Genomic DNA, 23,820 nt, shown 5'->3' with positions numbered 1-23,820 from the left:
TTGTATATAAGCATTAACAAATTTTATAATTATACTAAAATTTTTAGCAAATTTTATAATAATATGCTTCTCGACCCATCTATTACAATATATTAAAATCTATATAGANATATATATATATATATATATAGACACACACACACACACACATAGCTTTATGGGTCGAGAAGCCAAAATTATGCTTCTTGACCCATCTCGACCCATGCGACCCACCAAAATTAGGTCGCGTGGGTCGAGTATAATCTCGACCCAATTTTCTGACGAGTCATAACCCTCGACTCAGTTTTGATTGAAATTGTTATAATCCTTAACACATAAAATTAAATTACAAAATTGAGTGTACTGCACCAAATATTTTATCTCTTTCTCATTTAAAAATGATATAATCTTCTTACAGATTTCAACGTATTTTGATCCTAAAGTTAACTTGCATTCAAAAAATTAATTTCTTCCAAGTTTAGCGAGAAAGTAAACCTGTAAAAAAAACAAACAAACAAAAAGATTATTAGTTGTATAAATTTAAAACAAAACAAAGGTTATTTATTATAAAAATTTAAAATTAATGGGTTGTGTCACGACCCATAGATCGTGAAAGGGTCGTGAAATCTTTACGTCACGATCCCGAGTGGGTCGTGAAGTCACGACCCTGGGTCTTGTGCTTCACAACGAAGCACTGGTCGTGAAGCACAAGACCAAGTGCTTCACAATAAAGCACTTGTGAAGCACAAGACCCACGACTCATGGGTCGTGAAGCCAAGGGTCGTGTCACGACCAGGGTGAAGTTCTTCATCCTGGGTCGTGAACACTGACGAGACTCAATAAATTTGATATCTCAAAATAATTTTTTTTTCAATACATAATTTTATTTTTGGATTTGTTGCATATGAATAATTTATAGATTCGTGGTTAATTGTTAGCCAAAAAATGAGAGGATGGAAGGTTGAGAGGAAAAATATTTTTTGTGAAGATAAGAAATGAAATGAGATCTAAGATTGAGTCGAGAAAGATGGAAAAATTGAGTCGAATAAGTTTTTTTTATTTAATTTAATTATAAATTTTATTATATATAAAATTAAAACACTAATGAAAAAATTAGTTTTTATAACTTTATTGGCCAGCCACATTTTTTTATGTTTGGGCTTTAATATGGGCCTCTACTTTGTCAATGGGTCCTTTATCTCTAAATCGGCCCAAATTAACCAAACATGTAAGTCGGGCAATTAGGGCTCATATATTCGTGAAACCCTAATTCCAGATTTTTATTCGTCGTGCCAGGATGACATTATATAAAGCTCACGGCGAACGGCGCAAACTTCACCACCCTTCTTGGGCGAGCTGACGCTGGGCATGGTAGCTTTAAATTCTTCAATTTTTCGATAAAGCTATCAAATTTTCGGTCTTGTATTTTGAAATTTTCAGTCAATTCGAAGTAATTTTGTTTTATTTTTAACCCTTTCATCTGGGAATTAAGCATGATACTCTACATGATGATGCTATTATTCATGGGCTATGGATCTTGCATCCGATGCTGCTCTTTCTAGTCATAGTTACTCTGATAGAGATTTTTGTTTTGTTTTTTGGGTTCTGAATTTGATTTATTTCTTAAACTCCCGACCTGTTGATTATTAGCAATTTAGCATATTCCATCAATTTACTGTGATGCTATTATTTTTCTGTCTTGCTCGAGTTGGCAAAGCTGTGACATCTAGTTTTACTAAATTTTTGAATGTTTTTATGTTTGCCAAATGCAGTCGTTTGGAGTTCCTTGTGCTGATTGCAAATGACAGGATTTTATCATATGAAGTGATTTTTCTAGTTCGATAATTTTGTTTGTTTTGGTTCTTTCATTTTCCTAATTGTATTTGGAAAGGCAACTTTGCCAGGTGATCAATTCTGCTATTGATTTCCTCTTTTCCCTTTTGCCAACATTGTTTTAGGCTGCATGTCTGGTTTATGGAGCTGATTTACTTCGATTCGGTTCGACATCCATCAAGCCTTAAATTTCCATTAATTTCTCATTCTTCCCATGCATAAAAGCTAACTGATAGAATTTTGGGACTTGGTTGTTCGGTAATCTGGATGAATATTTACTTTGAATTGAACTACTCGTAACTTGTGGTTCTGACATATAATGTAGTGTATCTGCTTATGCTTTATAACTACACGAAGAGGTAGGTGATCTCGAGATCAAGGCCTTGGTATCTTTAGCCCCAAAGTCAAAACGTAAGGTGGTGTGAAGAAAAAGGAAGGTCGAATCCAAGTTCAAAGAGTTTGAGCATTCATATTTTCAGTATATATCAATCTACCCAAGTAACCATTGCAATTTTATGGAATGTAATTCCAGTCATCCTCCTTTCAGATGGTTGAAATTTCTGTAAAATATGTTTTGACTATGTCGATTGGTGATTGACTCTGTGCTACATAGCTTCTTAAAAATGAGTGTTTCAGTTTTTTTCCCTGTATTTTCTCATTAGATTTTGGCCTCGCATTTTGTTTTAGTTACTTTGAGTCGTACGATGTGATTCTCAACTCGAATATCTCTATGTGCCTAGTGTAAAACAGTATTTTTACCACCTCTGTATCCATTGCTCTGAAGCTAAAAATAAGCATTTCCAATTGAAATCTGCTGGATATGATTGCAATTTACCGGTGGATTGTTTTAGCTTAACTTTGAGTTGTAATTTATCTAGGTATCCTCAGAGTGTTTGTACTTGTTTTGGTTAAGTAATATTTTTTATTACAGATAAAAATATCTTTGCACTTAAATTGAAATATGAAAATATTAATTCAAATGCAGCTTACGTAAAGACATACGAAAATACACGCTTTTTCTATGATTGAACGTTTCCTTTTGTTCTCCACGTTTCTTTTTTAAACTCTCAATCACGTAAAATTTTACACCAGTTGCATTACAATCAACAGAACCGACCTTCGAAAGAATAAGGAGAAAAGAAAAAAAAAAATTGGTACTTTCCAAGGTGATGTCTGCAGTAATATTAATATGAACCCGAAAAGCTCAAAACTCACCCTTATGCCTAAAAAACTATGACATGAAGGGATCACATTATATACCATGCACAGGCGCTTTGACAATATACCTACCAAAATTCCATTTAATGGAAGCGAAGCGATCCAAACAAAAGAAACCAATAGAGTGTGCCATCAAGTATCCATCTCAAAATTGAAGAAGCGTCAATCTCACCTGTTGAACAGAGTAAAAACTACGTCAAAAACTAATAGTATGTAGATATTGCTGCACAAGCATGTCTTTGACAAAATATGTCTTTTAAATAGTACTAACGCAGAATCGTTGGGTTGGTGTTTCTTCTCAAAAGATCAAACGCTGACAGCACTACCCAAGTAGAATTTAGGGAAACAAGCTACTAACCCGTATTCCTTGCATTTCACAAGCTCTCACGAAATTAAGCAACCTCGATTTCCTGCAAAAGCTTCGAAAAACACCTTTATTTCATGTTCAAAGCCTGTTTCAGTTGTGCAAATGATGCAGGGTGAATCTTAGACATGGTGGTGTTGAATAATTCTCCATGAAGAGTAGCACAAGTCTGGAGATTGTCCCTCACTGAGTTCTCCAACGACATTTGGTTTATTGGGTCAGAGAATTTGATCTGACATGAAACATGATTCAGTAAAAAATTATTAATTAAAACACTGCGCATCTTCAGGAAAAACAGTATACCTGTCTCTTCCTAACCTCTTTACTGGGGAGCTGCAGCTTGCTAGATTGCATATTATCGCTACTATAGTACAAGTAAATTTGATTACCAAACTAGAAAAGGTATATCAAGGCTTATTCAAGAAACAAGACATCAAAAAGTATACTGAGAAGAAAACCATAACATCAGTTCAAACCTTGATTCTTCTTCAGTTAAATCCTCACTTCCACCAAGTATGACACTGGCACATACACTACATCAAGAACAAAAAAAACCATAATATGAATAAATTTTTCTGCAGAATTTTTCATCATTAACGATGAAGATGCTGAATACCTTAGGATCTGATCAAGTTTTTCAAGTACTTGGGGCATTCGCAAAGTTAAAATTATAGAAAGTGCTAGGCCAAAGGTCTTTCTTTGATTGGAAATAACATTGTCAACCTGCAAACCCAAAACAAAAAGCAATCTTAAATGACAGTAAACAGCATAACTGTGGGACATGAACCCAGAGTGCAGCCAAGTGACGACATTTTATATGGTTTACTACAAACTTTTTCCACGACAATTTTTCTGATCGTAAGAGACAAATATAGAAGCCTCCAATTTAGTAGTGTTGCACAAGCAGCAAAAATATATATAGCCACTGCGATGAGTACCAGTTCTATAAAAGGAAAAAAGATTGAAATATAGCATGTAATCATGCAAATCATTTTTATCACCATATTTATCAACATAGGAAGAACAAAGACAATTCATAGGTGAGTTCAAAATCATCAAATTCAAAATGACAGAATATATTCACGCACCTTGTCTAGCCATACATCAGCCAGGCAAAGTAATATGTTTTTGTCATTTGAAAATCCAGCTTCCTGGAGATGTGCTAACAGTGATGGTTCTGATGTTAATTGTGCTAGATAATTAGTATTCACGACCAAAATCCTTGCAAGTATGGCTGCTGAAGATGCTTTCACAGCTGTCTTCAAAGGTTCATGATCATCTCCTCCAGTCAGGCATATGACAATTAATTTCTAGACAAAAATAGCAAAATCTGAATTCCAGTTGAGAAAAATAAGCACTAAAATAAAAGTCAAGTATACAGAATCGAAGAAAGAGAGAAAATCTATTTACCATTATAGTGGTACTGATTAATTGGGGCACATCGGCAGGAAAACACTGCAGATACCAGAATAAGATGAAAGTCATTTACTCTGGTGACTGAAGACCAATGAAAATGCTTTGAGTGACAATAATCATTATATTTGTTTGACTGAGTGTAGCACTTTATGAACCCAGTTTCAATTATTATAACATTTGCAGGCAAGGGAGTAACACAGTTTATGATACCCATGCATTGCTAGACACTCCAAAAAGATTTATATATACCCCACACTTTCAAATAAATAGAAAACCATTTGCGAAGATGCTATTTTAGCTTATAAGGACCTGCTTTCACCAATATTAAAATGCTTTGTCAAGAGAACAACAATTTTGCAGCATTGAGTCAGGAATCAACTACCTGAACTAAAATATCCACAAGTGGAACAATTGAAAGCAACCCTCTGTCATTGACGTTACCGACAACTAATTCAAGAAGTTTAGCGAGAGTTGGTGCATGCATATTGAGGAATTCTATTCCACCAAGAAGTATGTAGGCTTCAACGATGCTGGCAGCCACCTGTAAATTGAGTTAAAACTTCAGGACACTCTTTTAAAAAAGAAGATGAAAGAGCAAAAGGAATTTCTATATACCTTTAAGTGATCAAAACTTCGGTCCAAGATCTCCACCAGACATGGGAAATACCCCAACAGCTGAGGAACCATTGAGGTGGCATGAGAAAGAGTGACTTCCCATAACTGCACGGATACAGAACAAAAAAAATTGACATTGGAAATTTTGGCTGTTAAGGTGAAAAAATTCAATAACAAATGTTTGTTCTAAACCAAACCTGCATGCTATCTTCCAAAAGTTCATCAGGGCTATTTGCATTGATAACACTTCGTAAAATGGGCAGTAGCATGTTGTAACATATAAACGACTGATTACCAAGTGCAACGACAAAGTTTTTCAGAGCCATGAGAAGCTGAATTTGCAGTAGGCTTTCACCAGAAGATTCTTCCCAGACCTATGGAAAACTAAGTCAATACAAAGCAATATGAAATGATGGGAATGATGAACCAAAAAGGGAGAAAGTTTTTGAGTTCAAATAGGTTTGTGCATATGTCAAGAAGCAAACCACTCTTTATTATTTCAATACAACACAACAGGGAAACAGTATCTGCACAAGCTAATGCAGTCTAGTAGAGAGATGTAGGGCAAATGAATGTGATTAAGATGTAGTCATATATTCCCTGTCACAATATTCAACTCAAATAAAACAAACCAGGAATTCATTACAACAGTAGAACAGCTCCTCAATGAAACTTACTCAAGCTTTACAGAAACAAACAAGAATGCTGAAAATCTGAAGGCAATGTAAGTTGAGAACAAGATTTTTCAGACATGTCCACATAGTAAAAAAATCTTCTGATTTTTACTGCTCCATAGAGGGCATAGCTCGATTTATGCAGGAAAAAAAGTTCAATCAACTGTACAAGAAGAATGTGTCATTAGGAAAAAAATGCACACACAAGTGCAAACACGGTACCTTCTGGAAAAACTGCATCAACTTGTTTGAGAGAGGAATAACTTCAGTCACCCGTGCAATAAGACAAGAAATTGTATTCAACACTTGAACCTAGTACATAATTTGAATAAAATTGCAATTAGTAAATTAGATCCCGTATGGCGGAAGGCTGAATGACTTAATAGGTGTTTGAAAGATCCCTATAATCCAGAGTTAAAATAAGATTGAGGGACTGCCGAAAAAATAGTGCATGGTATCTTAGTCATCAAAAACAAAGTTGCATAAGCTGCAGAAAACACACTTATCACTTGAAAAACTTGAAACAATGAGAGACAGTAACTAACTTTTGAATCGAACTCTTGGACTTCATCCACCAATTTGAAACATGAGTCCCAGCATATTGGAAGAAGATCAGAGAATTCCTGCTCTGAGAAATTGGCATCTTCAATATGAAAATACAGGGATCGTGATGCTGCCAACTAAAAGAAAAGCCAAAAAGAGGATCAAATCAACACTGCAAAATGAAACAAATTGTTATAACAAGAAACTGCAGAGGATTTGTCAATGTATTATACCCTAACACACAGGTCTTTCTCCTGAAGCAATTTTATTAAAGCGCAATATACTGGTCTTCTGGTTTCGTCTTTAATCTGTACAGAAAGAAAAACTCAGGAGCCAATTCTCAGTTGCAGTTGTAATAACGGTGATGACAAACTGCAATAAAATCATCCAAGAGGACGATACAACTCACTCAAACCATGTCATATTTCATGCAACATTGAACATCGGAAAGACAAGCTACTTTTTCTTTTGAAATTTTATTTACCTTTTAAATAAAACTTTCAGATGGCCAACCTTATTGTGCAATCCATTATTTTTACATTTCTTATCACATATTTAACTGGATTCATGCAGACTATCAACAGAAAACTAAGTTTGAATTGTCAGAAACTTTTGAAGATGGGATCAGAATTGGCAATCCATTTTTTTCGCTAGATGTCTGCGTGATATCTAGTGATTTAATGCCAATCTAGTAAGTAGTAACATCTCAAACTTAGCATTGACATCAGGAATCAGAACCACTAGGACACGGCATCAATTTGATATAGTTGACAGCTCAAAGTAACTTGCATCATCCAGTACGATACAAACGAAATTTACTTCAAGTTAATTTGATTCCAGTCCGTAAAATCCTACAAAATTCTAGCTTCAAGGCAAATTTCTAGTCTATACATTTAATTCATTTAATTTGAAACTGCCTCTTCGGTAATTGAGTTATCAAATATTTCAATTCTCAAGCTTTATGATTTCAAAAGCTATTTTCTCCCTCCTATTAACTATCCAGCAAAATAAAAACCAAACAGAGTGAAGAAAAAAAAAACCAAGAACGCGATACAATGAGGCAATCAGGTCAAATGATGAAAAGATTAGGGCCAAGAAAAACTAAAAGTGACTTCTGAACTATAAGAATTTCATGATTGGTATTGAACTATTGGGCTGGACCCGTAGGTAGAAGGGGCCAGACTAGTCTAGCCCCTTCTTTGGGTCTGCCCTTGCTCCTGAGCTTCAGAGTCAAAATAAAACTAATTAGATTTTAAGATAGTTCAAGAATACCTAATCCTAGTCCCGGAAAAAAAAAAAAAGAATACCTAATCATTTGGGAATTGGCAAGCCAGAATACCAACATACTATCACTAAACTAGAGACTGAGATTTCGAAGGCACCATAAGAAGGCACCAACTAATATCTCAGACCCATGAATGCACAGATTTTCTGACAAAAAATGCTTGAAGTAACTTTTTTCCATACATGAATACTCGCAATATCTGATAGTTCATCTTAACGGATAACTGAATCAACAAGCATTTAACTTTTGTACCAATCTCGTTCAGATAAACTAAAATAAGGCAATGGTCCATTCAAAAGCAGAGGCAACCAACAAAGGAAAAGTGCAAGAAATAAGAAACATTGATGATAAATGCAAATATATCAACAAGTCTTATTACCTCCGAAACCCATTGCCCCAAAATTAATGCAACTTTTCTATGTATGATTCGCATGTTTGGATGGTCATTTGTGAGTTCAACAGATAATGCATTATTGAACCTGCATAAGAGGGTGATGGAATTCTCTTTAAGTCATGCAACAAAAAAATAAATAAAAAAGTTGGACATGGAGTAGAAAGTAATAAGCATTGATTCAGTAAAATGTAGCCACAAAATAGAAACTGTAATAAAAAGATATTTAGTAATTGCACAGCTTAACAAAAAAACAGAAATAGAGGGGTTGAAAAAAGCTGATAAGAACAGAGATACAATGGTTGAAATAAACAATAGAAGTAGGTAGGAGTGTGAATCAGTCGAGCTAGGGTATATCAATAACCTAAATGTCCATGTATCAACAAAGGAAAATCAGGACTGAAACTTGTTTGGTCTTAATTTTGCTAGCATCATGTGACGGTTATCTATATAAATTCCAGCCATCCACTGGATTGGAAATTCCAGCCATCCACTGAATTGGAAATTCCTGACAACTGGATTGGAGAAACCCTAATACGGTTTTAATTGAGCTGGCTCTACTACTAGCTTTTGAAATTTCTTGGCGATTCCAAACGTTAGAGTGGCAAAGCTTATCCACCTGAAGCACTCACATCTACTCCTGTCTTGATGTGGAAGCAGTGGGCGGAAGCTACTGAGTTATATGTATCTTTTACAATAAAATTTCCATGGAAAAACAAAATCATACGTCCTTTAACCGATTGTCTCAAATAACCCCAACCTCAAAAGCATACACTGAAGGAACATTATCTCTGTACAAAATATGCATCGAGTAATGAGCATTCATCTATATTCACAAATGCAAAATGCCATTGGCAAAAATCAGAGTTCTCCATTGTAAAAAGAGCCACCTGAAGATAAAGTTGACCAATTTGTGTAACTGAAATCAAATTACTACTTGACACCAATAATTCAAGGACTTACCAGTCTTTGAAACTTAGATAATTCGAAAGCTCATAGTAGACATATGCAGCAGCACCATAAGCAGCATCCTTGAGAAGCAAGGGTGGAGTTATTTCATAACCAGAAGAAGGGCATCCACTCATTGCCTCTTGAAGAATGGAAACCACAACAGGACCCAGGAGCTGAAACGGTGAAAAATGACCATAAGCACGCACAACACTTCCAGACATGTCAACACATAAGAAAATAAACTTAAAAGTGTCACAAAGACTCACTTGGCTGTGATTCTCAAACAAAACAATGTATAATGCTTCTGCGCATGGTCTTAATCTCTCTGACCACAAGACAGAATCCTGCTCGTGGTGAAAAGACTCAGGATTCTGGTACCATTCTTCCATATCGCTTGCTGTTAAAACAAAATACCTGCTTCAGAAATAACAGAAGATTGAGAGAAGTGAATCAAAGAAAGAACAAAATTAAAGATGACATGGAACACATTTTATCTAATCATGATGCCATGACAAACGCAGCAGGCTTGAATCACAGTAAATAATATATCTTATTAGAGAAAGGCATCACCGGGTTGCGGCAAGAATTTTATATCCATCCAAGTACTTGAAGCTTAACCGATTCAATTGGCATCATAACCCCCACTTTGGGGAGCAGTCTCAGTTCAAGATCTTTAGCTAGCAAAGCATGTCCCCCATTTGTACTCCGGGAAAAGGAAAAGAAAAAAGCCTAACCAATTCAAAAAAATCGCTAATATGATCTTCAGGCAAAAAGTTTAATATCCTTGAAATTGTTTCCGGCCGTCATATCAGTACATGGAGGAAACCTAAAACACTTGTAATAAGAAGAATAGGGAAACTTCCACTTCAAAATAAAGTAAATTCAAATTTAATATAATTAAGAAGAAAGACAAGGAAACAATAATTGCCAAGGAATTTTAGGAGAACATCTGATCAAAATGCACGTCTACAGGCTAGGAGAAAAAAATGTGCATCTAGTGCAATGATGCAGCCCAAAGTCTAACTCATCAAGCCATCCGATCAAATTGAATGGATAAGTTGAAGTGGTGTAAATATCTTCTCTTAATCAGGCAATTCAAAGCATTTTAAAGTTAGTCACTGCGGTTTAAGGTTTGACAGATCTTTCCTGATAGAGATGCTAAATGCCTAAAGAATGCAGAGGTCACAAATTGAATGGATAAGTTGATGCGGTGTAAATATCTTCTCTTAATCTGGCAGTTAACATTTTAAAGTTAGTCACTGCGGTTTAAGTTTCGACAAATCTTTCCTGATAGAGATGCTAAATGCCTAAAGAATGCAGAGATCATAAATTGAATGGATAAGTTGATGTGGTGTAAATATCTTCTCTTAATCAGGCAGTTAGCATTTTAAAGTTAGTCACTGCGGTTTAAGTATCGACAAATCTTTCCTGATAGAGATGCTAAATGCCTAAAGAATGCAGAGGTCACAAATGAATATAGAGAAGGTGAGTGCAGTGCAAGACAGAGCAAACATTTGATTTATCCATTAGCGCCTATAGTTGTTTTTACTTCCCTGATAATATACATTACCAGGCTCCAGAACAATAACTTGATTGAGAAAGACCTGGAAAACAAAATAAAGCATATTTACATGACTTCGTTTTTACCTCCGTATCAGTATGTTACACAATAGAACCACACGCTCACTAGGCAGAAGAGAAGCCAAGACACCAGCAACTGTACTAGATACATTTTTCTTCATCTCTTGAAAGGTCATTCGATTGTCATCCATCACACGACCAGTCATGATTGGCTTGTAATCTTTACATTCAAGAATAGATTTCATCATTGACATACACTGAATCAAAAATTCTTGAAACGAGACACTATCTGGCTCGGGGTTTGTTATCTTATTCAAGCAAAAGTCAACAACAGGCCAAAGGACACTTTTGTCACCAAATGAGTAAGGATGCCTGTGCTGAATTGCAATTAAAACCTTCATCAACTTAGTGCATGCCTTCTTCAGGAAATCCCAGAATTTGGGATGTTCCTCTTGAAAAGATGAATCTGCATATGAATTGTAAATCACAACAATTTTAATTTTTACAGCCCTTGATTTTATTTAGAAGAGGCTCTGGATACCTAACAATGGATAATCATTGATAAGATTTAATTCAAGAGCTGAGATCTTACAGTATGGCAGAAACGATTGGACAGCATTTAACACAACAGGACCGACCTTCTTGACAGGTTGCACCTCCTATAAGGTAACAATTTCATAAGTGAAGCAAACTTGTACTGATCAACAGACACAAAAAATAAAACAGAAAGCGAAGAAGAAGAAATCTGAAAAGATGGGACCTCACCTGTACAGACTTCGCGTCACTTGGGAACCCAGAAATTATAAGTTGCCGTATAATCTTTGAACACAGGAACCATCTTTCACAGGTTAAGTAAAGATCATCCTGATTCAACTCAGAAGCATTTTGAGCAAGCAATGAAAAACCATGCAATATATTCTGCACATCAGTCTGCCAAAGGTGCCAACTGTAATCAAAGAATTGGGATGCTATCTGACAAATGAAAAAGGTGAAATATTAAGTGACGCTTGCACCATCCTTCATAAAAAAATCCCATCCAATTTTACATACAGTGAGACCAATTATGGAAAATAAAGTGCAAAAATTTACATTCAAATCTTTAACATCGATCCAGCATGCCAGCTCACATCAGCTTTAGGCTAACATGAATATCTATAGATTGTAAAGGCTCTTCTACCTTAAGGAACATAATTTCACTAGGATATTGTCGACATAATAACTCCATGACAAATAATAAATCAAGACTCCAACAAAGACTCAAATTACAAAAACAAATGTGAATATCCTCTTGAGAGGAAACTTTTACAGGATAAATAAAACTTCATTGATGATCTTTAATCACCATATGTACTCTGTTTTTTGCAACAATTCTAGCACATTGGATATTAATGCCCCGGCATCCAAATTTAAAATTAATGCAACTTTATCAAAATGTACATCATGAAATACACACAGCCATTTCCAAAAATAATAAATAAAATTAAACAAGTGCACCTCAGCGAAGGTCCTCTGATCAGAAGTCAGTCGTTTCGTCGACAACTCCTTCAATGTACGGAAAAGAATCATACAAATTCTATGAGAAGTTAATAAATCCGCAGATTGAAGCTGTCGAGCTAACATAGAAAACAAGTCTGGCCTGTATCCAAACTTGAATCAGTGGGTATAATACACAGGAGGAATACACAAAGAACAGTTTTGCAGAAGAATGAGCAATATAACACATGGCACAATACAAATGTTATATAAGCTTCAATAAGACATGACAGTAGATCAGAAATATAAAACAAGATACTACCTTTTAAAAATAACAATAATTAACCAGAAAATTTTAGAAAAATAATATCAGTTCCTTATCAAGCCAGCGGTTAGTTTCATCAATATTGTACCATATTTTCAAGAATGAAATGATGGAATACATAAATATCATAAGAAATCTGCTCCCACACTATGAAACCTCATCATGGTGAGATGTCATACCATTCTCTTGGATAGTCAATGCGAGCGATTTTCGAGACCAAAACGGACAATGTCGCAGCAATCTGTACCAAAAGAGGAAAACGCATGAAGCATGACTGATGTTTGAGAAGACAAATTAGAAAAACATCCAATTTTGTGAAGGTAGTATCGTCCCCAATATCAGTGACAATAAAGATGATGTCATATGCAATAGCCAGTAAATTAATTTAAGCTTTGGCACAAACAACTACACAACTGGTTTTAGGGAACTGTTAGCAAGCAGACAAAATTCAAAGTTGTTTACCAGCAATCATTATATGTATCACCTGATAATTCTCTTCTCTTAAGTGTGACAGCAACTTTTGCCTCAAATATATTTTTTCTTCATTGCTCAATCCCCTGTGAAAACATATTATAATCAGATGTAGCACCAAACCTAAACATCTATTTACTCCAATAAAATAAACGAAACAAAATAAACACACCCCGATTAAAAGGAGGAATAATATAATGTTCAAACAAAACAGTTCTCAAAACCTTTCCACTTATTCCCTTGGGCAGGGTTAATACCCACACAAACTTTCACGGATATCCACCAGAAATAACAGGGCTATAGCTGTCTAATTAAGTTATCTTCAAAATTAAATAGAATGAATAATTATCAAACTACACATTTCCTAACCAGATGAAACTCATCGATCATGAAATGATATATTGTCACCAAAACCAAAGTGACTAACAAATAAAAACTAGCGGTTTAACCAAAGACAATTTTAGACCATTTCCAACCCATCTCTCCTTTCGTCACAACACCAGTAGATAAAGAAAATAAAGAACACAGTGCACCAAGATGAACACAGATGCTAAAAAAATACGAATGACATACGTGGAATCACGCTTATGTCTCCAATACCGATTGATGCTGTTCTTGAAATACACTGACGCCAATAATCTCACATCCGTCTGTGACGCCAAATCTTTGGCTGCTATAACTTCCTGCACGATACAAAAAACCTCATAAAAAAGGTCCGACATCTTCACAACTCATAACTTCTCACATGCATTAACACAAACATAAACAACAAGTACAAACACAAAAACTCATATACCATTAGACAAGAGCAGAAACCAGGTCTGCTCTCGAATTGCGCCAAAGCATCTTCGGCAGGCTTTCGTATGTTTATGTCACCGCTCAACGAATTGGCGAGTAGTGCATATATCGCAGGCAAGTCGGAGACTGAGAGAGCCATTTCTTTTCTTCAAAGAAAAAATCAACCAATATATCAGGCGTATCGAAAAATGCACGCTGCCTGCATAAACGGAGAAAATGCGGAGTTCTTGATCGACGTGTTGACTAAAAGATTCGAACCGTCATACTTTCCGAAGGGTGACTGGAAGATATATGATTAGAAATATCGGAGCAGATTATTTAAAGAGTTGGGAGTGGAGCGGATAGTATGATTCCGACGAAGGGTTAGCGGCGGCGGTGGGAGGCGGAGAAAAGGTGAAGCCTCCGGCGCAGAGATTCTGAGCTGGAACTGTCTCGTGTCACTTTGATTTTAAAATGCAATTTAATATCGTCTTTTCTTTTCTTTTCATTTCTTTTCTTTTATTTTCCTTTTACATAAAATTATATCTTATATCGTAGAACTACGTATTGACATTTGTTTTTTGTCATTTCTATAATTCTATTCTAATCTAATTTTTTAAATTGATAACTTTTATTTAAAAAAATTTAAACAAAAAATTACTCTTTGCTTCATTTTTCCTTAAGTATTATACATATTTACATATGCTGCAACCCGCTGATTTATAATTACATACTAGTTATTTTGCACACATGATATTAAAATAAAATTTAATAAATTATAGAGATTCTAAAATTTTTTAAATGTATATGAATCTTCTTGTCTTGACTTGGCCTCTACAAAATAGCTAAAATTTTCTGGATGGTATATCATTTCGTATATCTTTGTCTAACATGGATGTGCCTTTTAATGGGCCTAACGATGAAAAGGCCCATCCAAATTTTGAGACCTCTTATATATAAATTCAGCAAAACCCTAATCCGATCTTGTGCAGCCTTCCACATTTTTTCACCTCCACCTGTGACAAAAGGAGGAGTCCCGAGCTTTTGATTGCATCTTCTCGTTCGATATGAGAGCCAAGGTATCAAGAATTTTTTATTTCAAGAATTAGTGAATTTTGTCCATTAATTTACAGTTTTATGTTAAATTTTTGTTTTGCGATTGATTTTGTCAACAGTGGAAGAAGAAGCGAATGAGGAGGTTGAAGAGGAAGCGCCGAAAGATGAGGCAGAGATCCAAGTAATCATCCTTTCTGCTGGCGTTTCTAGGGTTCCGGTTTCAAGCTTTCAGTTTTATGATTTTGAATCTGTATTAGTGCACCTTATGTTTATGCGCGAGACTCACCAATCAACTAATCAATCTCATGAGATTTCATCGGTTTCGATTTTTATCCGAATTCTATGCTTTTGGTATTGGCGATTATCATAAGGATGTGTTTGAAATCGCTTTATGATTTGAGCTTCTCTAGTGATGCATTCCCCGGTCTAGCATGTTTCAGAAGGCCATCATGGAGAGTTATTTACCGGATGAGAGAACCAATTCATTTTTTTTATAAATATATGGTGTAATAATTATAAAAATCGCATCTTGTTCGTGATATTCTTTAACTCCTCCTTTACTCTGTATTATCTCAGTACTCCCCTCAATCCAGGAACATTGATCATGAATGTAATCCACCCCTTCATGTTTGTTTCCATGTCGAAATAACATCAATCCAAACCTTTGTGGTGTGGAACTATAGAACAAATTACCAGTTTCTGTTCTACCCGCCCCATCTGTTCATCAAACCATGGGGCATTAGGTTAGCATATGCGAGCCCTATCTTCCACCCAAATCCTGCCATGATATCGCAAGGTATAGGATAAGCTTATGTGTAACATTCCACAATGGATTCTATAGTGAGACCTCTCCTCCGGCTGGCTTGAAATTTCTTGGCTAACTTCTCTTGTTATTGTTTGATTCCGAGGCTCCTTTTGTCAGTTGAGAAGCCTTTTATGCTACTGAGTACGTGAATAGTTTCATTGCACCCTCGTAATGATTTCAATGGTGCCTCGACCTTCATTTGATACCTACGACTGGGGGCCATACATCTCATGAGACCCTGAAACTCGTGTCCTCCTTCACTAGAAAGAAAGTACGCAACTTTCCATCATGATGGTTCATCAATGTCCACTGATTTAGCCGCCTTCTGCGTTCTCAACAAAGCCAAGATTGGCACTTCGTTTGCACCATTGTTTTGGGGTCTGCAAGAGGGGTGATTTTGGTCATTGCATATTTACCGAACTGATGTGGTTGGCTCTTAAATCCAGAAGAGCATTTTCATGATCTAGCCCAGTCATTATGGATCCGCTTATTTACAAAATCCTTGCATAGTTCTGGTGGTTCTTGATATATACGTGCTCGTGTGTTAAACCTTGGATAGCTGACAAGCTAAAAAGGCTTTTTTTATTACAAGAAAAAGTTTTTTTTGGAAGAAAAATTATGCTTAAAAATGTGAATATTGTTTTATGCTTTAATTTTTCCTCCCAAACCATTGGTTAAACAAGCTGCACATTACATTTCTTGACTCGACGTGTGCGTTGCGCCATATGGGAACATGCTATACATGATACCTCTGCGGCGGTTGTTCGAGTACCCCTTGAGCTGAACACAGAATGGGGTACCTCTGGCTTGGTGTATATACAAAGATTTTTCATGAAGTAGGAAGTGAATGTGCACAAGAAAAACAAGTATGGTCTTGGTATTATGGTTAATCTAAGGTTAAAGATATATCGTCATAAGCAAGGGGTCTTGGCATTGCAAGCTAATCTATTCCACTTTATGGTCGATTCAATATTCTGTAATGAATACCACATTGTTGCAATCCATCTAAGATTCAAAACTGTAATTTTAAATGATCGAGATAATTTAGCAGCTAATTGCAGTATAAAAGGCCATTATCGAAGCAAATATAATAGCAAAATAGGACGAGGGAATATAATAATTTGTCGTAGTTCTTCTCAGTACAAAGTTGACACACGCACAAAACAGCAGAACAAGTATCATATCCAACTTGAATTTGACACATTCGAATCGACTGTGCTACCCAAAGTTTCTTTACCATCACAAAATACGCACAAACCATAGATCTAAACATTACCACATAAAACTAGCAGTAGCTACATTAAATTAGTACTTGAGCTAATATATATAATCATTCCACGAACACTCTTAATTAACACATCAAAATATTTACGAAAAAAATCACTTAGAAGCTACCACTGCATGTGTATATTTTACTTCGCATGAAAAGCTATGTTCTCTTCATACTGAAACCAAGAATCCTCTTTCACTGCCTGAACTTGATCCTCTGCGTAATCAGTAAACAAGTCGAACTCATGATGGTGATGAATTAGAAGAACTGATTCTGAAACCAGGGCCTGCTGGCGGAGCCATGAAATCTGGTCCTTGAGGAACTTCACGTACTCTATGGCTTCCTCGAGCATGGAAACAGTGTCCATTTTCGAGCCGCCGGGTACCAGGCTCTGCAGAATCTTGAACCTGTTGCTGATGCGGTGGCGCCGCCGTCTTGCCGCCATGCTTTGTGGGTCTGAGGACAACTTCATTGTGGCACCGCCGTTGGGCTTCTTCTTATTATTTTTTCTGATATTCTTTTCCTTGCCATTGTTAAGGGAAGTGGATTCAGTTGGAGCGCTTGGGTTTTGAAATATTGGAGGGTAATCCATTGGCTTCTAATTTGTCTTCGAATTNGATTGCAAATATTATTAGTTTTTCGTAAATAACATGTGTGATTTTTTTTTAAATCAAGTTTAAAGAGTCAACTTTGCATAATATAATTCCCGTTCAACATCGTGTAGTGAAATGTGTTTGAATTAATTTAATGAAATGTTATTTGAATTCTATAAAAACTTGAGTTTATCGTTTATGTCTAGTCAATATGGATACGATATATATAGCAACTATACTAACCTATTATGCAATCATGCTTACGTGAACATGGGCCTGACACATAGCAAAGTGGTATTAAACACGATCTTCTGTTAGAAATAATAAGAGAAGTGTTATTGGAGACAAAGTATTGTGTTTATGAGAGCAACTCTTATGCATATGAGACAAAATGGATCATGTACTAGAGCTATTTTTTGAACATGTAGAAATCATATCTAGATTTTCGAGTATTGGTCGAACGAGAAGAGTCTCATATCCGTTAATGAAATGTATTTGAATTAATTAATACATGTTTAGTTTTATAGTAACTTGGGTTAAGAAACGAATACGAAACAGTTCTTATAAAATGACAACACATATCTTGATCAGGTCATTACCATATGGACTCTTTATTCATCCAATAACAATCACAATAAAGTAAGAATAAATTATCGATATCTTATTTTTAAAAAAAAATACCACTAGCTCCGATCCAAACAAGTAAATAAACTAATATCTCATCGATAAATTTGATTTAAAACCACCCAATTAAATCTGTATATCTAAAAAGTGGCGATTTTCCAAGTCTATTACACTAACAAATGTAATGATCAGAAATTAGATATTTCGCGTATCCACTCACCAAATTATTACATAATCCACTTCCTAATGCGTACGCAGTTGACTAAAATTGGCCGATTAATCTTTGCGAATTGATTATCACAACCACTGACATGGATTTGCCAAAAAAAAATGGTGAATTGTGGCAGTCGATTGTGTCAAGTACAATATTAAATCCTCAGATTTAATACTATATATTAATATAGATAGAATATAAAATTCCAAAATCAACAAATCCTACACTTACAACATTTTTTCTTTTGGTTTAAATTTGGCACATGACATCACCTAGTCCTATATTTTAATGAGGTAGCTATGGGGACAAATGAATCCCAATGTTGAAATTGAGGCGACTGGGGCCTCCCCTGAAATTCATATACGTAAACTCCTCTTTTTCACACTATGGGAAAAAAATAAAAAATTTATATGGAAAAAAATAAATAAATAACCTAAAAATCAAATAAATTGATGGGGGGAGCAGACGAAAATCACACGAGTTTCCGGGTTTCTCGTGCAGTGGGGTGGGTAGAATCCTAATAATTATAACTTGTTCAGCTGGAAAATCACCTGTCTTTTAACTGTCTTTCTCATTCCCAGGCAACAGCGTATCTGATGTATGTACTATATATGTATACACACACGTAAGCATGAGAAGTTCGATTATTTTTATTTAACACTTTTTTAGATTATTATTAACACATAAGATTTATACAGTATGACCCGATATAAAAATGATTAAAAGTGTAAAGACAGCCAATATATTACTTATTCACTAAGATATATATATTTAATAAATTTTTTGTTAAAAAAAAACATAATTCAATATAGATTAAGTTACGAAATATTTTTAATATTTTCCTTAAAAAAACACATGGATTATCTATATTCGAGTCATTATTTAATTTATTGGATCAGGATATTAATAAATAATAGCTAATATATTTGAGCTATAATTTGATTAGACAGTTTAAATAAACCCTTGTTAACAGAAGATGAACGGAGGAACCATGCGTGACGAATTGAACAGTTATTCCTTTTGGTAGGGTTTACTTTTTAGTCAGCAAAATNATATTGATGAAAACTTGATCGGAAATCACATTTTGGGAGAGACTTAAGAAGCTTTGTCGTTCACAATGTACGCAACAGATGGTACGTGAAGATGAAGTTTTAAACATACTCAAATCATTAAAGAGGTTAAGGTATCTCCAACCAAGACTTCAAAATAGCATTTCAAGCTATTTTGTTGTCCAATACTCTCCAACCGGGGTGCTATTTTGGAATCCAAAATAGCGCCCAGCGCCTCCTGCGTCAAATTCGACGCAGGAGGCACCCTGCGTCAAAATTTGACGCACGGTGTTCTATTTTTTTTTATATTTTTTATTTACTTTTTTATTATTTTTAAATTATGATTAATTTAATAAATAATATATTTAATGATATATGGATTCTTTAATATATTTTAAATGATTTAAAAGCATTTAATTAATATATTAAATAAAAAAAATATTTTGTTATTATTAATAATTGAAATTTATTTGATTACATATTAATCTATAAATTGAAAGGTTAATGTAAATCATTACTGTAAATAACATAATCGAATACACAAATTTATGAATAATATTTAAACATTCAAACACACGATTAAAATAAAAAAACAAAATCAAATACATTTAATTTAGAAATAATTTAAATATATTTTTAAAAAGGAATATTTTGAGAATATTCTTTTTAGAGTAAGATTTGAAGTAGATGGGTTGGAGATGAATATAATATTTGGTGCAGAAATTGCACTATTTTAAAGTAGAGTTACTTTAAAATAGAATTTTGGGTTGGAGATGCCCTAAAAGATTATGTTTGCAAATTTCAAAGTAACAAATTCAACTGAAAATGATTTATGCAAAATTGAAGTACACAAAGTTTTAAAATCATACAAGATTCAATTAGCATTCACAAGAGTCAAATTACAATATTGAAGAGCAAAGAAATTTAAAGATGTATTAAATGGGTTGGTTGGTAATAATAATAATAATTTGGTAGATAGCTCCAATTATATTTTCAATTCGTAATAATTATTTTGTATGGTTTTGTGGGTTGTAATTTTGGTTTCTATGTTATTAAAATTGAATTTTGGCAAACTTTACATATAAAAAATACGATTGAACACAACAAACGAGATTCTAGCTTAGATCCTTACACTACAAATATCCTTGTATCGTTACAAAGTAGTAGATTCACACATTGTCCTTACTTTTTCCTCTACGACATCCAAGTTTATACATTTATAGTCATTCCTCTAGCACCATTTAAATGCCAACCTGTGGCGGCCATTTCCACCGCATGAGCAGGGTTATGCCACCCGTGTTTAGCCGGTTCGTATTTCTCCCCGTCGCCCCACAGGGCATACGCTTCCTCGCCATGGACTGCATCGTCTCCAATCACGAGTTCCTCATCTGGCATTCTCAGAGGTATAAATATCTTGATTAATAAGAGGATAATTGTCGTGGCAGTGAAATTCCAGCCAATTATAAAAAGCGCTGCAACCAGTTGCTTGAGGAACAGTATTCCGCCCCCGCTGCCGTAAAATGCACCCTTGGTGTTTTTGACCGGCAGTAGCATGCTGCAGAGGGTAGGTTCCGCCAGGAGTCCGGTTAAAGCGCCACCCAAAACTCCGGCCACTGCATGTGTGTAGAACACGGCTAATGTATCATCCACCTGTAATATCATCGGATGTTAATATAAACAGAATTTTATACATATACATATACATATACATATATATATATATATATATATATATAGATTGGAATTTCGGTAAATAAGCAAGTTAATCCGTATCCTGTACACGAATGAATAAATGAAAAGTTGAGAATATCTTTTTTACGTTACAACACCCTAAAATATATTGACATATGTGGATATATATGTCTTTTGGATCGGATATTTAAAAAAATCCTAAAAATGGATCTAAAGTTTTCCTATCAATATTTATAGAGAAGTACAAACAACAATTTTCCATTTGAAATTTTCAATTTCAGCTTGGCATCCATTGTTACAGAAGCCAAGTGTTTGAGGGATCTTTAAACAAGCATCATCAGATCATACTACATCAATTTTTACTGTAAATTCAGTTTCTTTGCTTCAAATTAATATCTTAGAAATATATGGGAGCAGAAAAGAAAAGGAACCAAAATTAAAAATAAATAAAAAGGAAAAGTGCTTGGACTTGAAGAGTCGACACAGACTGAGAGGAAATTAAGCCACCTAAATAAATAATAATAAAAATTNCATCCCCTGAACAGCGCCTATAACTGAAGGCTTCCCAAAGTAATAAACATCGAGTGTTGTCCAAACAAGAAGGCTAGTAGCTGCTGAAATATTTGTATTCAGTACTGCCACTGAAGAAACTAAATTTGCAGCGTATGGCGCCCCGCCGTTGAACCCAGACCACCCCATCCACAGCAACCCGGCTCCGGCAAGCATCAACAGCACATTGTTTGGTACATACCGATCCCTGTCTACTTTCAACCGCGGCCCTACCTATTTCGGGAAAAAAAACAAGTGAAAACTCGTTATTAATAAGGTCCTTGTATTGATCAGAATTGAAACTGTATTATTTGGTTCGGAGTGGACATCCAACAAGTCAATTATTAGCTTTGAGTTAACGATAAATTTCCGTTAAACATCATTTTATTTCATCCAAAAACCATGAATTTGCTATAGTGAAATATGATTGTATACTGAGTGAATATCAAAAACTATGAATACTGTTTATGACTGGATTCGCTAAATCTAAGTTCCGTTCAATGTATAGTAATAGTACGATATTTTAAAGAATATAGCTTCTCTAGCTACCAACAAATGAGCTGTATGATCTTTTGGAACATACACATGAGTCACGATAAACTATATTAAAAATATATTAGATACGCAATATTCAGATATTCCTCAATAGTATTCTTATCATTAAAGAAATGTTTGATGAAGGATTTTAAATTCATGAAGCTGCTGTCAATCAAAAATGCAGCCGACAGAACTTGAAAGCTTTGCAAGAGGAAAAAAACAATTAAGATGTTGCGAATCCAAGAACAATTGAGTCATTCAGATGAAATCTTGGCAAAATTTGGCCATTCTCGTTTAAATTATACTTATTTTGAGATGTAATTAGTACTTCTTGAATAGTAAGCAGCTAAACGAGTTTTTTAGTAAAGAAATTGTACCCAATAAGCAGCCGTGAAACCAGAAATCCCTGAAGCAAGATGAATGACGTAGCCGCCGGAATAATCAATTACTCCCCAATGATACAAAAAGCCACCGCCCCACAGGCTGTACGCACCCACCGTGTAACAAAAAGTAAGCCACAAAGGCACGAAAGCCATCCACGCCTTAATATTCATCCTCCCCAACACCGACCCCGCAACCAGAACCGTCGTAATTGCAGCAAAAGTGAACTGAAAGTAAACAAGAGAAGCCATTGGAATGAATGGCTCATTCATTTTCGTTTCAATGGTGCCATTTGAATAATGATGCGTGCTTTCCGGCACTGCCGCTCGCCCTGTCAGATACCTGCGAGAAATTAAACATGAAATATCTCATCAAATGGGTAAAATTGACCGTCAACTGCAGATTCAATAATCGAAGATTTTGATCCACTGTACTTTTGACCAAGAGCTGGTGCGCCTTTTCCCCAGAAAGGAAAGAGTTCGTCACCGAAAGCCAGACGATAACAGAGAAGAACCCAACAGATCAAGACTGCGGCGAAGGCATACAGCGCCATGAAAGCGGAATTAACGGCCCATTTCTTCTTCACGATGCTGGCGTAGAGGATAACGAGTCCCGGCATGGACTGGAGCCCGACGAGCGTCGCCGCCGTCAGCTGCCACGCATTGTCGCCTTTGTTCAGCCAATCCGGAACTGCCGGCAGGCGTACTTCATATGCTAGAGTTAGATTACTAGACATCTTAAGCTTTCTATTACTGCATGTACAGTCTTTTCTGATTCAATTAAGATGAGATTTGATCGGTAGAAGTTCTTGGATTGGGAGGATCTCTGTGCATAAAAAGGCTTGCATTAAAGACATGTGAAGTCTGGGTTGTAGGGATGACAATGGGTAGTGTATGAGTCGGATTTCATACATCCATTCTCATACTCATTTATTAAATTTATCCCCATACCCATACCCATACTCATCGGGTATTGAATTTCATTTTCATCCTCATATCCATCGGATTATCGGATACACATACCCTACCCAAATACTCAATTATCATATACAATTGAATTTTTTCAAATTTAAATTGTTTCAATAAAGTTATGAATATTTAAAAAATTATTTAAATGAACAATAAGAAAAATTATTCACGCTTTATATATATATA

The 23,820-nt window shown here is 35.2% G+C and overlaps 1 protein-coding gene, 2 long non-coding RNA genes and 1 pseudogene across 5 annotated transcripts; 2 read left to right on the top strand and 2 right to left on the bottom strand.

Annotated features, from left to right (window-relative positions):
• The first annotated feature begins 1,159 nt into the window (after positions 1 to 1,159).
• LOC140969059 (uncharacterized) lies at positions 1,160 to 2,514 on the top strand. The gene is made up of 2 exons (XR_012173868.1): positions 1,160 to 1,350; positions 1,938 to 2,514. It is a non-coding gene; the product is annotated as an uncharacterized lncRNA (long non-coding RNA).
• A 532-nt stretch (positions 2,515 to 3,046) lies between these two features.
• On the bottom strand, positions 3,047 to 14,396 carry LOC140969058 (uncharacterized). 3 transcript variants are annotated; one of them, XM_073430271.1, is made up of 24 exons: positions 13,916 to 14,396; positions 13,693 to 13,802; positions 13,133 to 13,205; positions 12,828 to 12,889; positions 12,345 to 12,486; positions 11,616 to 11,822; positions 11,443 to 11,509; positions 10,917 to 11,316; positions 9,536 to 9,683; positions 9,282 to 9,442; positions 8,307 to 8,406; positions 6,876 to 6,950; positions 6,645 to 6,779; positions 6,322 to 6,411; positions 5,623 to 5,799; positions 5,426 to 5,530; positions 5,193 to 5,351; positions 4,805 to 4,849; positions 4,483 to 4,704; positions 4,011 to 4,117; positions 3,871 to 3,927; positions 3,698 to 3,758; positions 3,389 to 3,626; positions 3,047 to 3,202 (listed from the first exon to the last, which is right to left on the bottom strand). In XM_073430271.1, the coding sequence occupies exons 1-23, from the start codon at positions 14,054 to 14,056 to the stop codon at positions 3,465 to 3,467; spliced, it is 3,006 nt and encodes a 1,001-aa protein (XP_073286372.1). In that variant the 5' UTR covers positions 14,057 to 14,396; the 3' UTR covers positions 3,047 to 3,202; positions 3,389 to 3,464. The 3 variants fall into 3 exon arrangements, with proteins under 3 accessions (XP_073286372.1, XP_073286373.1, XP_073286375.1); XM_073430272.1 differs by having other exon boundaries at positions 3,698 to 3,755; XM_073430274.1 differs by lacking the exons at positions 3,047 to 3,202; positions 3,389 to 3,626; positions 3,698 to 3,758; positions 3,871 to 3,927; positions 4,011 to 4,117 and adding an exon at positions 4,263 to 4,337.
• Positions 14,397 to 14,778: 382 nt separating this feature from the next.
• LOC140969082 (uncharacterized) lies at positions 14,779 to 15,284 on the top strand. The gene is made up of 2 exons (XR_012173880.1): positions 14,779 to 14,975; positions 15,072 to 15,284. It is a non-coding gene; the product is annotated as an uncharacterized lncRNA (long non-coding RNA).
• A 5,317-nt stretch (positions 15,285 to 20,601) lies between these two features.
• LOC140969097 (ammonium transporter 2-like) lies at positions 20,602 to 23,435 on the bottom strand (annotated as a pseudogene).
• Positions 23,436 to 23,820: the final 385 nt, after the last annotated feature.

This window comes from Primulina huaijiensis, unplaced genomic scaffold (genome assembly GCF_012295235.1).
Source record: "Primulina huaijiensis isolate GDHJ02 unplaced genomic scaffold, ASM1229523v2 scaffold40231, whole genome shotgun sequence".
Classification (NCBI taxonomy): Eukaryota; Viridiplantae; Streptophyta; class Magnoliopsida; order Lamiales; family Gesneriaceae; genus Primulina; species Primulina huaijiensis.
Note: the sequence above shows the minus strand (reverse complement) of the source record. Positions and strands in the feature narration are given on the sequence as shown.